Below are 14,553 nucleotides of genomic sequence, written 5' to 3'. Positions count from 1 at the left end.
CTGATTATTTAGTAAATAATACACCTAGAAAGCTGAAATTTGACGTGTGGACTGATATTGAGACTCTGGATAAAAATTTGAAAAAATTGTTTAAAATGGGCGTGGCACCGCCCACTTGTGATAACATCAATTTTGCAAATATTATTAATCATACATAAAAAATCGTTAAATCTACCGTAACAAAATTCGGCAGAGAGCTTGCCTTTACTATAAGGAATGCTTTGAAGAAAAATTAACGAAATCGGTTAAGGACCACGCCCTCTTTTATATAAAAGATTTTTAAAAGGGTCGTGGACGAATAAAATAAGCTATATCTGTGCAAAAAAGAGCTTTATATCAATGGTATTTCATTTCCCAAATAAATAAATAGGAAAACTTAAAATTTTAATAAACGGGCGTGGCACCGCCCCTTTTTTGTCTAAGCAATTTTCAATTTTTCGGGAGCCGTAACTCGAAGAAAAATTTACATATCGTAACAAAATTGGGTACACATATTTTCCTTATAGCAGGAAATATTTCTAGTAAAAATGGATAATATTGGTTAAGGATCACGCCCACTTTAACATAAATGACTTTAAAAAGGGTCGTAGGCAAAACTAATAAGTTAAATCTTAGCTAAAAATAGTTTTGTACCAATCGTATTTGGTGCCATTATAGGAAGCAATGGGAAAAATTAAAATCTTGAAAAATGGGCGTGGCACTGCCCTTTTCTTACAATGAGTTTTGCCAACGTTTCTGGAGCCATAACTCGACGAAAAATTTTTTGTTTAACAGGAAATATTTTCAGTAATAAAAAAAATTTATATAAAAGATTTTGTAAAAGTGCGTAGATACAGGTAATAAGCTATTTCTAGTAAAAGTTGGAAAATTTCGTTAATAAACCAGCCTTTTTTTTGCAATAACGCTTTTTAGTACAATGGCACTTGTGAGTTTACGTTTATTGTTCTATTATATCTTTATTTTAAAATAAACAGAAGGGGAATCCCCATATCTGAAGGAAAACTGCATTATTACCCGCTCAAGGTCATTGCTGTTAGCCTCTGTAACCTTTTTGCTTCTTTTAAACGAAAATTAGATCAGAATAGAAACATATGTATATGTATTATTACGCAGCCTTGTAACACTATTAAGCACAAAAAACAAACAACAACAGGATTTCAGGTGTTCAGTTGGATATGTAATGTTTGGTTTCACCCGAACTTAGACTTCCTTACTTGTTATACACAGCGTGCTTTTCACACAGAGTATATTAGATTTGATTGGAGAACGGTTGGTTGTACAGGTATAAAGGAATCTAGATAGATATAGACTTCCATATATCAAAATCATCAATATCGAAAAAAAATTTGATGGAGCCATGTCCGTCCGTCCGTCCTTCTGTCCGTTAACACGATAACTTGAGTAAATATTGAGATATCTTCACCAAATTTGGTACACGAGCTTATCTGGACCCAGAATAGATTGGTATTGAAAATGAACGAAATCGGATGATAACCACGCCCACTTTTTATATATATAACATTTTGGAAAGCACAAAAATCCTGATTATTTAGTAAATAATACACCTAGAATGCTGAAATTTGACATGTGGACTGATATTGAGACTCTTGATAAAAATTTGAAAACAAATGTTTAAAATTGGCGTGGCACCTCCCACTTGTGATAAAATCAATTTTACAATTATTAATCATAAATTTAAAATCGTTAAACCTATCGTATAAAAATTCGGCAGGGCGGTTGCCTTTACTATAAGGAATGCTTTGAAGAACAATTAACGAATTCGGTTAAGGACCACGCCCTCTTTTATATAAAAGATTTTTAAAAGGGTGGTGGACGAATAACATAAGCTATATCTTTGCAAAAAAGAGCTTTATAACAATGGTATTTCATTTCCCAAGTGGATTTATAACAATAAATAGGAAAAACTTCAAATTTTAAAAAATGGATGTGGCACCGCCCCTTTTATGACTAAGCAATTTTCTATGTTTCGGGAGCCATAACTCGAAGAAAAATTAACAGATTTTATTAAAATTGGATACACAAATTTTCCATACAGCAAGAAATATTTCTAGAAAAATGGGCGAGATCGGTTAAAGACCACGACCACTTTTATATAAAAGATTTTTAAAAGAGTCGTAGATGAAAATAATAAGCTATATCTTAGCGAAAAAGAGCTTTGTATCAATAGAATTTTACTTTATAAATTTAACATTAAATTGAAAAATTGAAAAACATTAAATTGGAAAATACTTAAATTTTAAAAAATGGGTGTGGCACCGCCCCAATTTCAATGATTCGGGAACCATCACTCGAAGAAAAATTTACATATCGTAACAAAATTGGGTACACATATAGCAGAAGATATTTCTAGTAAAAATGGACGATGTTAAAGACCACGGCAACTTAGATATAAAACAAGTTTAAAAGGTTGAAAAGGTCCGTAGACTAGAATAATAACCTATAACTTAGCAAAAAATAGTTTTGAATCAATGATATTTCACTTACAAGTTCTATTGTAAGAGGAAACGGGGAGACATTTGTTTTTAAACGGGCGGTGGCACGTGTTATGTAGAAAAGTAATTTACCTGAAATGAAATGTGCAATTGAAACTCACGCTGAGTATATAATGTTCGGTTACACCCGAACTTAGATACCCTTACTTGTATTTCTTTACATTTATTTAAATATTGATTATATTTTTAAAGACAGTTTTGTTATGCCGAAAACTTGGTATGTGTGTCAATGTGTTTAGTTAGTTTTTTGTCTGTTTTTAAAATCTTTTTTGTCGAACATCCAACTGCACAGCTGTTTTTTCACTAAGCTTCGATAATCACAATTATTGCTGGTTTTGTCAGTTGTTACGTTAATTAGTGTGAAAATAGTGTGGTTATTTTGTAAATATTGCTTATGCTTTGTTGTTGCTAATATTATTGTTTTCGTGGTTATTGTTGTTGTCAATGTACTCTAATGCTTTTTTGTAATGCTTTTCAACTTAATGGTTTTTGACCTTAACGCACTATGCACATGCGAATAGGTACATTTTTGTTTTTTTGTTTCGCTGATTTGCTGAGTAACAAAGTTTGGCGCTGAAGTATTTTAGTTAGTTGAACCCACATGTGCTGTAATTATACATACATATATATATAAATACTTATGTTTGTCTTAAAGTACATTCTAATTTTGATAAATTAAGTATGTATCTTCAAGAATAACACTACAATTGTCGTGTAAATGTATATTTAAACATTCAAGCAATTACATGGCATCGGCTTTAAGTACCGTCAAGTAAGCGTAAAATAATAATAGTAAAATTTTTCAGTAATTCACAAATGGATTTGTGTGGGTGTTCTCAATTTAACTATACTTGGAATTTTCTAAATGGGGTTTGAAACAATGAAACAGTGTTCAATTTTCAATTATGATTTTGAAGTTTTTAAGCTTTTTATAATATTTTGATTTAGCGCCTACGAATAAATAACTGTCGTACGTTTCATAGAAATATTTATAGTATTATTGTACCACTTATTTAGAGTTGCCCAAGATTTTTAACTTTGCAAAAGATAAATTCTCTAAAAATATTTTGTAAAATTCTATGTTACATTTTGTTACGAATTTGATGATATCTTGATTTCTTGTTATGGATTCGTTTAACACGCAACTATTGGGTTCAAGTATGCTATTTCTTCTTTTAATATTTAATAGTGCACAAATTAACACTTCAATGAAAATTCACCTTGTTTGAATTGCAACTAAGTAGTATTGAGCAAAAAATCGGTATCGAAGTTTTTACACTCTAATCGAGAAATTACCATTCTTCATAGTGATCTTGGGTGGCCTTACTAAAGCGACAATTTCGAAACTTTGTTTCTCAATTCTCTTAGTTATTCTCCTGATGGCTGTTTTTCTCTGTGACCGTCTCCGCCCCCTTAGTTATTTTTGTGAGCTCATCTTGAACCATTACGAAATTCTTTCTTAGTACAACTATCAATTTGCAGATATGTACCTTCCTCATTTCTTCGTATACAATGTAGGTTACCGGATACCAATTGTACACTGCTCCACTGTGCCTAGTTTACTTTGAAACCGAGCTGTCTACTGATATCTGCTATTTACCGGGTCGTTTGTTATCTTCAAGCCTCCTGCGTCACATATGACAAATCTGCACATTTTTGCTGACAATTTCTCAGTCCGTGTTTTTTTCTCAAAAAATTGTTCACCAGTGTTACCCTCATTCTTGCATTTGGTTCTTCTTTTTGTAGCGATAAGGACACTCTCCGAAGGTTTTGAGGAGTGTTTGCGATGTTTGTGATGTGTTTGTTCTTGGGAACAACTAAGTATGACCACATTACATCTTCTAGGCCATTCCGCCTCCGCACCCCTAGTTCCATGCTGAACTTGGGGTTGCCAGAATCCCGCCTACTAAATATGTGCATGATACATGCATATTTGTAACAGGATTTGCCTCGCGTAGGTGAGGTTGACATTTGAGTTGCGCTTTTCAACCCCTTTGAATCCCCCTTAAATTTCGTAACTAGGCGCTCTAGATAGTGCTGCAATTTCAGGTTTTGGCGTTATTGAACATATTCGGAGAAAAATAATTTGTGGAATAATATGTTCGGAAGGAGCTGAAAAAAGGTAACAAATTTAAATTATTTTAAGAGATAAAAAACGCCATTAATTACTCCATGAGTAAGTAGACCATCGGGATAACAGAACTGAAAGAGTGGAAATGTTTGATGCTTTCTTGGCAACACTCGTAATCTTTCTGTTACATAACAATTCCTCGCCAATTCCCCAATTTCTTTATTTTGTACTAGAAAAAAGCGCGGCTCCGCCCGAGAAAAAATGTTTTTTCAAGTTCTACCGCAAAAACATGCCTGTCTTACTTCCAAGAACGCCTAAAATCACTATATAAAATTTCATGGCATTCCATGTTGTGGTTCAAAAATTATAAGTGCTCAAACGAACAGACATGGAATTTTGTAGGCAAGATGGGAATCGTCCCAGTCTAATGTATATTAAAGTTTAAATGATTTTATGAGGTCTACACACAGTGTGTTTGAGTTAGTTTCAATGCGTTAGTGAAAATATTTTAGTATTAGTCATACAGACATGTCTCTGGCTGACTCGTGAAAATCAAAATGAGTCAAAACGTACACACAGCTGACTCGCGAGTCAGACGCACCGCGTGTAGACCCTATTATAGTTTTCAAACTTTTTTTTACATTTTTGTTTGACTTCTTTTATCTTCCATTTTCCACATTCTTAATCTTTCCTTAATTTTTATTTCCTCCTTCATAGCATCACGCACACACATACATATTTTATTTATGTACTAAAAACCTTCTCCCATTTAAGGAAACTTAAACTGCAATATATCTATCATAACTTAAAGAAGGTGTATCGTAATATTTGACGTCTATAATTATTATTTTTTTCTTTGTTTGTTTGTTTGTTATGAGCTCATCGTAGTTATCATCATTATCAATGCAATCATCGTCTGGTTTAGCAATAATTGCTTGCATCAACAATGCAACAGAGAAGGAATTTTTTAATTTTTTGTTTTTATTTTTACTTGGCATAAATGTGTTTTCATGCATTTGAAAAAAATTCAATTTTAAGTATGACGAATTCGCAAAAACAAATAAATATATCTACACATATTGGCTTTTAGAATTACTATTATTGATCAATTAGCAAAATAGCAAAATGTAAGTAAATAATTTAGGAATGTCATCTATGTATGCTTAGTTCGCAAGTTAAGTAAGTAAATGGAGATTAATAAATTAATCATAACATAATCATTCATCATTAATTGGCGCTTAAAACCCTATGCGATTTTACCCGTTTTGTAACAAATCACGCCAGCTATCCCTGTTTCGCGATAACTGACGGCAATTGGGAACGCCAATGGCGGTCAAGTTTTTTCCACCTGCCTCTATCAACTCAGTGGAATTCTCTCCCTTTCTCTGCTCCCAACCTTCGGTGTCAACTGAAATACTTTATTGGCCGGAGCGTCTTCGTCCATTCACATAACATGACCTAGCCAGCGAAGCCTTTGGGTTTTTATTCGCTGCACTATCGTCATATCTGCGTAAGATTCATAAAGCTCATCATTATACCTTCTTTCGATACTCAACCTCGGCATCAGGACCAGAGCCATCTCGTCTTCCCTCGATACCGTACATGATTCCGAGCCACTTGGAGAGCGTGATTTTTGTTCGTCGATGGAGAACTTTACTTTTCAATTTCCTACTCAATCCAAAGTCGCAATTGTTGGCAAGAGTTGTTCTCGGTTTGATTTCTAAGCTGACATTGTTTTTACTGTTAATACTTGTTCCCAAACAGACAAAATCATTTACAGTCTCGAATTTATACTTATATTTAGTATCGTGGCTGACAAGGCGTGAATGCACCGATTCTTTCTTGGACCACATCAAGTACTTCGTCTTGTCCTCATTTACATCAAGGTCCACTGTTGTTTTGGTTTTTTATCTAATCCAGAAAAGGCAGAACTCATAACTCACTCATAATCGTAACCAGAATAATAATTCGTTACTTAAATTTTTTTTTTTTTTATTTATAATTCAGTTGTGTATTGCCCAATGGCGGGAAGGTAATTATATCTGAGCTAACGGTTTAAGAACCGTTCTTAAAAGCGCCAAGCCTCAGATAGAATTTATTGCTTTTAGGGTGTTTTTGAAACCAAATTTGAGTTAGGGCGTTTTTCAATCGAATTCCAAAGCAACAAAGTGGAAGTATTACCTACTTACAGCAACGAACAGATAGTAGTAGTGGCAATTTTTAAGAGAGTTCGTCAATTAAAATTTTAGTTTTTAACTTCGATATTTCAAGAAAAAAAGTAACTTTGTAACGGAAACTATGCAAATAAATATTCGTAAGTTCGACAAATTCTATGAATGTTTCGAGCTTTTTATACAAGTTATAGATATCTAAAAACTCGCAATGAATTTGACACTTTGTTCCCTGAAGGTGTTTTAGATTTTCCTCCATACAAAGCATAAAATAATTACTCTTCGGAAAATTGTTTTCAAAACTCAATGGATATTTTGGAACAGCTATAACTTGTTCGTTTTGGGATCAAAATTGGTTGCGCTTCAGAACTTAATACTCAAATAAATTCAGAAAACCCCAGATAAAAAGTTCGAACCCCACTCCCGGTTTGAGAAGATTTACAAGATATAATCAAATCGCGTTGGCAAGCACCCCGAGTATATTTCTGCCATGAAAAGCTTCTTAGTGAAAACTCGGGGTTGGCATAAATCATGTAGGTACCGTCTCGCCAATTCGTAAGGAAAATTTAATCAAATAAGTTAAAAAGTTCTAAATTTTTGAATATTTTTCCTCAGTTTTCGAGTTTTTTCGAAACCGTTTTTGATATTGGCTCGCATAGTTTCAGTTTCAAAATTTCTACAATCGAAGACAAAACAAGAATAATTGAAGGACATATTATGTATAATGCAACGAGTCATATTTTCTCGTATGAACCAGAACTCGTCTGACATAAGAGCATTCATCAAGTTCATTGTGTGACAGTAAACCTAATTACCTTTATGAAGTTTTTGTTATTATATAGTGGTGAATGTGAATGCCAGTGACTTCGACGCAAAGTGTCACGGCGGCATACACAATCTGGCCCTTAATTGACAAAATTAAAAAAAAATTTCCGCTGCTATTTTTCTGTTGGCTGCTGTACGGTTGTAGAAAAGTAAAAAACTTAGAAAAACATTCATAAAGAAAACTCATTATTTACTAAACCTCCATAACGTCACACTTGACGACACTCAACATTTCCTTAAATCGTTTTCCTATATGAATTTCTCTTTTACATGGCAACAATGTAATAAGGCGAATGAAACAAATTGTTTTAGTAAAGCAGTTGCTATAAAGAGAATGCTTACTGAACATCAAGTGCTATAATTAAAGTACCACAAATGCTATACATGGGAAGGTAATACAAAATAATGGTATTTAGTAATTGACTAGTGAGGAAGACCGATTTGATGCACAAAAAATAATGAATGATTGCTGACTGCAATATTTTTAGTGCACTGCATTTTGATAAATAACAAATATGTTTTATTTGTAGGTGATAATTGTGAATTGCAAAATTTGAGGTGGTTTTTTTCCAAAGTCAAAATAATGAGCTAACATATCATTAAATGTAGTTTAGATAAGGTTATTAAACCCCACGGAGCATTAACTAACAGATCAGAAAAGCTAATACCAAAATAACTTGGCCCAAAAGCAACAAACAAACTTCTTTAAAAAGACCTCAATTAATTTATATAAAGTACATTTTTAACCAAAAATACCTTCTAAAAGCCCAGTTGTTCAATAACAATAGTAGCATCTGTCCCAAACATTTACTTACTTGCATACATTTCATTAAAACATTGATACTAATATATATCTCCATTTTCTAACCATTTTTCAGCGCACGGAGGAACGTTCCATACAGTTGGCGGTACGTGTGCACAAAACATTAGAACTAGCAGACGATAAATTTTATGTGATCACATGCGGAAAGTCAGGTTTTGGACGGTAAGTGATTTTATTTTTTCGAAAACAAAAAAAATAACAACATAAGAGTCATATAATCATAGAGATAGTTATTTTTAGAATTAGAATAAGCAAACATACAGCAGCGAACAGAAAAATAGCAGTCGCAATTTTTATCGAATTTCATCAATTTAAATATTCTTCTTTTATTTTCGGTAATTTAAGTAAAACTTTAAAGATTTCTTAACTGAAACTAGGCAAAGCAGTCTCAAAAAAACGTTTTTGAAAAAAAATTAAAACTCGAGAAAATTTGTCGAAAATGTATAACTTTTTATTTGGAGTTCTCTGAATTTTCTTGAATGCACAGTTCCGTAGCGCAATCAATTTATGTCTGAAGATTCGCAAAATCCCGAAGTAAGCCAAAGTGGTTCCAAAATTATGTTGAAATAGATCTGAAAAAATCCGAAATAATCAACAAACAGTCCCGATGTGATCCCAATATCGAGCAACGATCCAAAAATATTCTCCCAATAATCCCCACTTCCACAATATAAGCATCTGTTCTCTGAGTGTTGTCAAAACGGTGGAAAGGCATGCCACCGAAACTCGGACTTCTCGCACTTATATACATATGTGAACCAGTGACTTAATGTTGTAAGCAAAAGTTAACATACTTGAAGTTATAACGATTTATAATAATTTCTTTTAACTGCTCCCAGTGGGCGCCTGAACCTTCTTTTCCACTTCCGATTTTAGTTCCATTTTCGATCCGAAATGGTAAGTTCCGATTCCGGTTCCGGTAAACTCACTTTCGTATCAGCTTTATTTTATGCAGACATCCTGTTTTTTAGTGCGGGTTTAAGCTTCAGTTAAAGTTGGCTAAGAGATGAGCAGTAAAATTGTATGGTATCGAACAAAGTGGCAAGGTTAACCTGTAATCAATTTAATTATAGTTTAAACTCGCACTAAAAAATCAGGCCATAACAGTCATTATCAAGTAAATTTTCTAGCTCCGTGTCACGCCCAATTCTCACGGCTCTGCATTATTTGGAGGCTTGAGAAGTAGATGTCGCTGTTGTGTTTCATTTAACACATACCCAATTAACTTTATCATATAGATGTGTTCTATGCAATCGTATGCATTCCAGTAGCACCGGCACAATTAACCAAGATGTTGCGTTTGTAAATATAAAGGATTTTCAGACTTGGCATTTGAAGCTTATTTCGCCTTGCCCATTCACATACAAACTTTCGCGAAGCACTGTTATAAACATTCTCACAATACAAGAAAAATACTTGCTAACATATTTTGTGTTCTATTCATAATTCACTTGCAAAATGTGAAAACACCCTTAGCCAAATCAAATGCCAAATTCTTCTTCTTACGCTTTGCTTGCAACAAAAGTGGGAAGATGGTTACTTTTTCATGTCAGATGGCGATAGTGTCGCTCCATCTGCCGTTCTCCATAAAAATACGTGCAATCTACTATAATTGTGTTAAACGCATCTGTATGAAAAACATATATCTTGAAAAAAGTAGGTTTATTACAGGCAGCGTTGGCAAACTAAAGATAAGAAATTAACAAATTATCTGGCTTCCAAATTGAACCAGTCCTCTATATTTGCCGTCTTTCAGTGATTTTTACAGCTCCGGCTCACGTTCAATTTTCACGGGAATGCTCTGGATCATTGAGTGACTTGAGAAGCAGATGTCGCGAAATTTTCGCACACGTGAAATGTGATAGGCAGGTGTCGCAGATGTTTTTCATTTAACTCATACGGCGAAAGGCTAAGCAGCAACATCTATTTTTGAAAAAGTAGGTATATTAAAGGCCGCGTTGCCAACCTAAAAAGAAGTAATTAACAAATTATCTGGCTCACAAATTGAATCAGACTTCTATCTGGATTTATCGGGCTCAAATCGCTGTTGTTGCATTTACATGCAAAATTATTTATCTGGCTCAGGATTTTGCCACCGGACGATAGCTATTGATTTATCTGGCTCAAATCGTTGTTGTTGCATTTACATGCAAAATAATTATATTGGTTCAAGATCTTTGCGATGGGATGATGGCTAACGATTTTTCAACCAAGTTTTTATTATGGTGCTAATATATTCCTTATTTGTTCTCCAGGTTTTACAAATGATTGTAGTGCAGATGCTTGAGACTTCAACTAGCATGTATACGGCGTGGGTTCGATTCAAGCTCTACGCAATATTTTTATTTCTTTTTTTCTTTCAGTTAACGCAATGATGACCTTTTTTTAATATACATTTTTTTTAATTTTCTCTTTTATATACTCATGTTTGTGTTTTTTTTTTGTTTTTTTTGAACTGTCTTAAGAGCAGATAATCCTCATGTTTAACTCTCAAAATTTAAGAAGCATAGTGGAATTTGGTTAGAAACTCTGGTAAAATACTGTTTATTGGTTACCGATGTGAGGAGGATACCGATTTTTTTAATCAATTTCACAAGCTGCTTATGTATTACTCACTTCCCATCATTTGACTTGTACTAAATTAGCATAGCCCATAGAGACATCAACTACCATGAAAACGATACGGGTTCGATTTCGGGTCCAGAGAACAATTTAATATTTTTTTTTTTGTATTTTAATTATTTTAAATTAATTTCTGTTGTTATATCGGCCTACTGATTTGTAAGATCTTAAAATAATTTCTTGATAAACTATCTTATCAAATTATTGAAGATTTTTACCAATAATTTTTTTTATTTGACGTTACATTAAGTGTCCCTTTTTGTTTCTAAATAATTAAGAAACGATACTACTTTTATTTATAACTTTGTAGTAAACAAAATTATATATGACACCCACTGAATTGCAATTGTTTAAAAATTTTCAAAATTTCCTATATTTTTTAGTATTTCAATGAAAACTGAGCTATAATGATTGTCAGCCACGCAACATTTTTTTAACACCAATTTTAAAAAACAATTTCAACTGAACACTTGAAACCATCCAAGTTCCATATTCAGTCCTAGCAGAGCAAGGTTTCGATCCTCGGACCTCTGGGTTATGGGCCCAGCACGCTTCCACTGCGCCACTCTGCTTCTTATTTCTTAGCTGTCAAATGACACATTTATTATTAGTAAGCATGTATTTCGGTTTGTACAAAGAGAAATGAGTAAGCAACCACTGTTGAAGCAAGCGGTGAAGAGGGTGAAACATCATGCATGATTTCGAATTTTGTTATCTACAAAGATTTTGTATACTTATCTGCACTACTTTGAAAATAATATTTTAGCGCATTCAACTCGTAAATATGTACGTACTTATTTCATAAAACGTGCAAATCGTAGACCTCTGATACTTGTACAAAGTGTTTATGGCTTTATGAGGTTGATGAGATTTACTTGACATTTAACAGGTTTTAATAAATTGCTATATTGTTTCGTTTTTTGTGATAGTGATCACGGTTGCCACTTTGCTCCATTTGGACCAAAAATGGTCCTTTCCAACCCCATTTGGTCCGCTGGTCCCGTTTTTTCAGTTTTGGTCCTTTCTAGGCTGTAATAAAGGTTTTGGTACTTTCGTTTTTTTTTTTCAAGGAGGTGAACATGTACAACAATGCTCACAACATTTTCCTTTTATCTAATTTTCAATTTACCTCAATAGATTTCTTACGAAAAAAATTCTGTCATTAAAATGTAGCAGAATAATAACACTTTACTTGCAGATAGTTTAGAAAAGTGTTGGATCTTGAAGCAAACCAATTTTCGCTAATCGTTGATGAAACAAGCGGCCAATCTATTTTACTCGTTGGCTCACTCTGGAAGAGTTTAATCAGAAAAAGTTTGTTTGCCTAAATCATACCATTAATATGAAACACATTTTGTGTAATTCTAGCTACAATGATTATATCAAAATATTGAATATTTAAGAAATTTCGGTGTACATAATTTAGAATACTAAGTATCTTTACACATGGAATATTTTTATTTGAAGTAAGGCAGAATTATTTTTTGAAAGCGATAACTTTATAAACGCTTTGTGCCGAATTATGCCCGTTGGAGAACAGACCCCAGAAATTACCCAAATAACATTGTTAACTAATTTCTCGTACCTAGTTAAATGTGATCAAAATTCCATTACTACGCAGTTTAAACTTTTAAAACTTTTCAATGGTTAATCTGAGGACTGTGGCTGGATTCCATTACTGTGAGTTTTGAGTTATACATTTTTCTCTCAAAAAATTATATGGAAAAAATGTGTACATTTCAAAACAGACTTTTACTGAATTTAGGCCATAGATGGGAAAATTGAAGCGTGTGGGTGTACTGGCAAACGGAAGAGTAAAAAATTTAATTTGCTTATCATTAAAAAAAAACTGAACACCTACCTAGCTATTGGAAAAACATTTTTTTTTTTTTTCAACTTTTAGAACAGATATTGCGATAAAACCGAGCTCTGGAGTAATTTAATTTAATAGTAAGATTTTTACGTAAATAAAACTGGGCTCGTATTACGTGTTACTATCAGTGACTGAAAACTATTTTCACTTAAGCGATAACTATGCAAAGTTATTGATCTAACGAATACTATTTGTCGCTAGTTCGCTTATGCCATTAATCTGATCACTCATTTCAGAGCTATTGTGATTTGAAAAATTAGTTTCGACCTCGGATCGTAACACGTAATACGGGCCCTGAACTATTTTGGATTGCGTAGGTTTTTCTTTAAGGTTTTTCGTTAAAACATACATTTATATAACGCTTTTTGTTAAAATGAAAGTGAGTGTGACATTGTACTTTACCACAACCTGACTTAAATATGTTGCAATAAATTCGACACATTTGTGAATTATTTGCAAACCGATTAAAGAATAAAAAAATGTGGTCCATTTCTTTGAGATTTGGTCCTTTTTTTCGATGAATTTTGGTCCCAAATGAAAACATGGTGTGGCAACCGTGATTGTGATGTCAAATAAAATGGTGACTGAAATGAAGAGTTTGTATTTATGTTGGTCGATTAAATTTGGATTTACATATACGGTTTGCTCTCTTCAATGCGAAGAGAGCGAGTAAGGCGTTTCATTGTCATCTTATAACGATGTCAAAGCGTCAAAACGAAGCAACGCGATCAAAGCCTTTATAAAAATTCGCCTTAAGAGTTTTGATGAATGAAAATAAGCGATGCAGTGGGTACCCATTAGCAAAAATATAATTAAGCAAGCAGAGGTCGCCACGGTAACTGGCAATTAAGATCTTGAACTCAACTGGTAGGGCTTGGAATTGCCTTGAAAGACTTAAATTGCCTATGCTGCGATACATAGTAATATCTCTGGCAGCTGTTACGCAGTTCTCTCGAATCGAGTGAGTGCAAATAAACCGGATGTAGCGGGTTACATAGAATTAGGAGTTCCGTTGGTTGCCTGTAGTCTGCTTCACTAAGGTTAAACAAAAATCTCTCGACGAACAAAAATCTCGCTCTACAAGTCGCTCATCATACCTGTTTTGATGTATGGCTCGGAAACGTATACGGTGTCGAGATAATATAAGATAGTCCTTGAAGTGTTCGCGAAAAGAGTGTTTCGCAAGATGTATGGTTCTGTCCGAGATGGCGACGGTGAATATCGAAGGAGCGATAATGATGAGCTGTATCGACATTACGCAGATATGAAGACAATGTAATGAATAAACAAATTCTTTGACCTAGTCATATTATGTGAATAGGCGAAGACGCTCCGGCCAGGAAAGTATTTCAGTCAAAAGAGAGGAAGGGTCTCACTCTGTCTTCCATTGAATTGAGAGAGGCGGCTGAAGGAAGACTTGACCTCTCTTGGCGCTCCCATTTGGCGTCAGTTATCACGTAACGAAGGCTTGACTTTTTACGAAACGGTCAACATCGCTTAGGCTAGCAGCCAATGATGATGAATGAGGATGGGGATAACACTTTTTTAGAACCTGGTATTTTTTTGAATCCAGGTACTCTTTTTGAACCATGTAATTTTTAGAGTCGGATACTATTTTGTAGCCGGGAACTCTAAAGAGCCAGCAGTTTTTACAG

At 33.8% G+C, this 14,553-nt stretch overlaps 1 protein-coding gene and 1 non-coding gene across 13 annotated transcripts in view; one reads left to right on the top strand and one right to left on the bottom strand.

The window, feature by feature from the left end:
- LOC137238205 (uncharacterized) overlaps window positions 1–14,553 on the top strand; it is a 137,298-nt gene that overhangs the window by 108,593 nt on the left and 14,152 nt on the right. For all 12 annotated transcript variants that reach the window (XM_067762936.1, XM_067762935.1, XM_067762937.1 and 9 more), the window contains exon 4: window positions 8,459–8,565. In XM_067762936.1, coding sequence (XP_067619037.1) covers window positions 8,459–8,565 — 107 coding nt within the window. The remainder of the gene's footprint in view (window positions 1–8,458; window positions 8,566–14,553) is intronic.
- On the bottom strand, window positions 11,526–11,597 carry TRNAM-CAU (transfer RNA methionine (anticodon CAU)). Its single transcript has one exon. It is a non-coding gene; the product is annotated as a tRNA-Met (tRNA).

This window comes from Eurosta solidaginis, chromosome 1 (assembly GCF_040869045.1).
Source record: "Eurosta solidaginis isolate ZX-2024a chromosome 1, ASM4086904v1, whole genome shotgun sequence".
NCBI lineage: Eukaryota > Metazoa > Arthropoda > Insecta > Diptera > Tephritidae > Eurosta > Eurosta solidaginis.
This window is presented reverse-complemented; position numbering and strand designations above follow the sequence as displayed.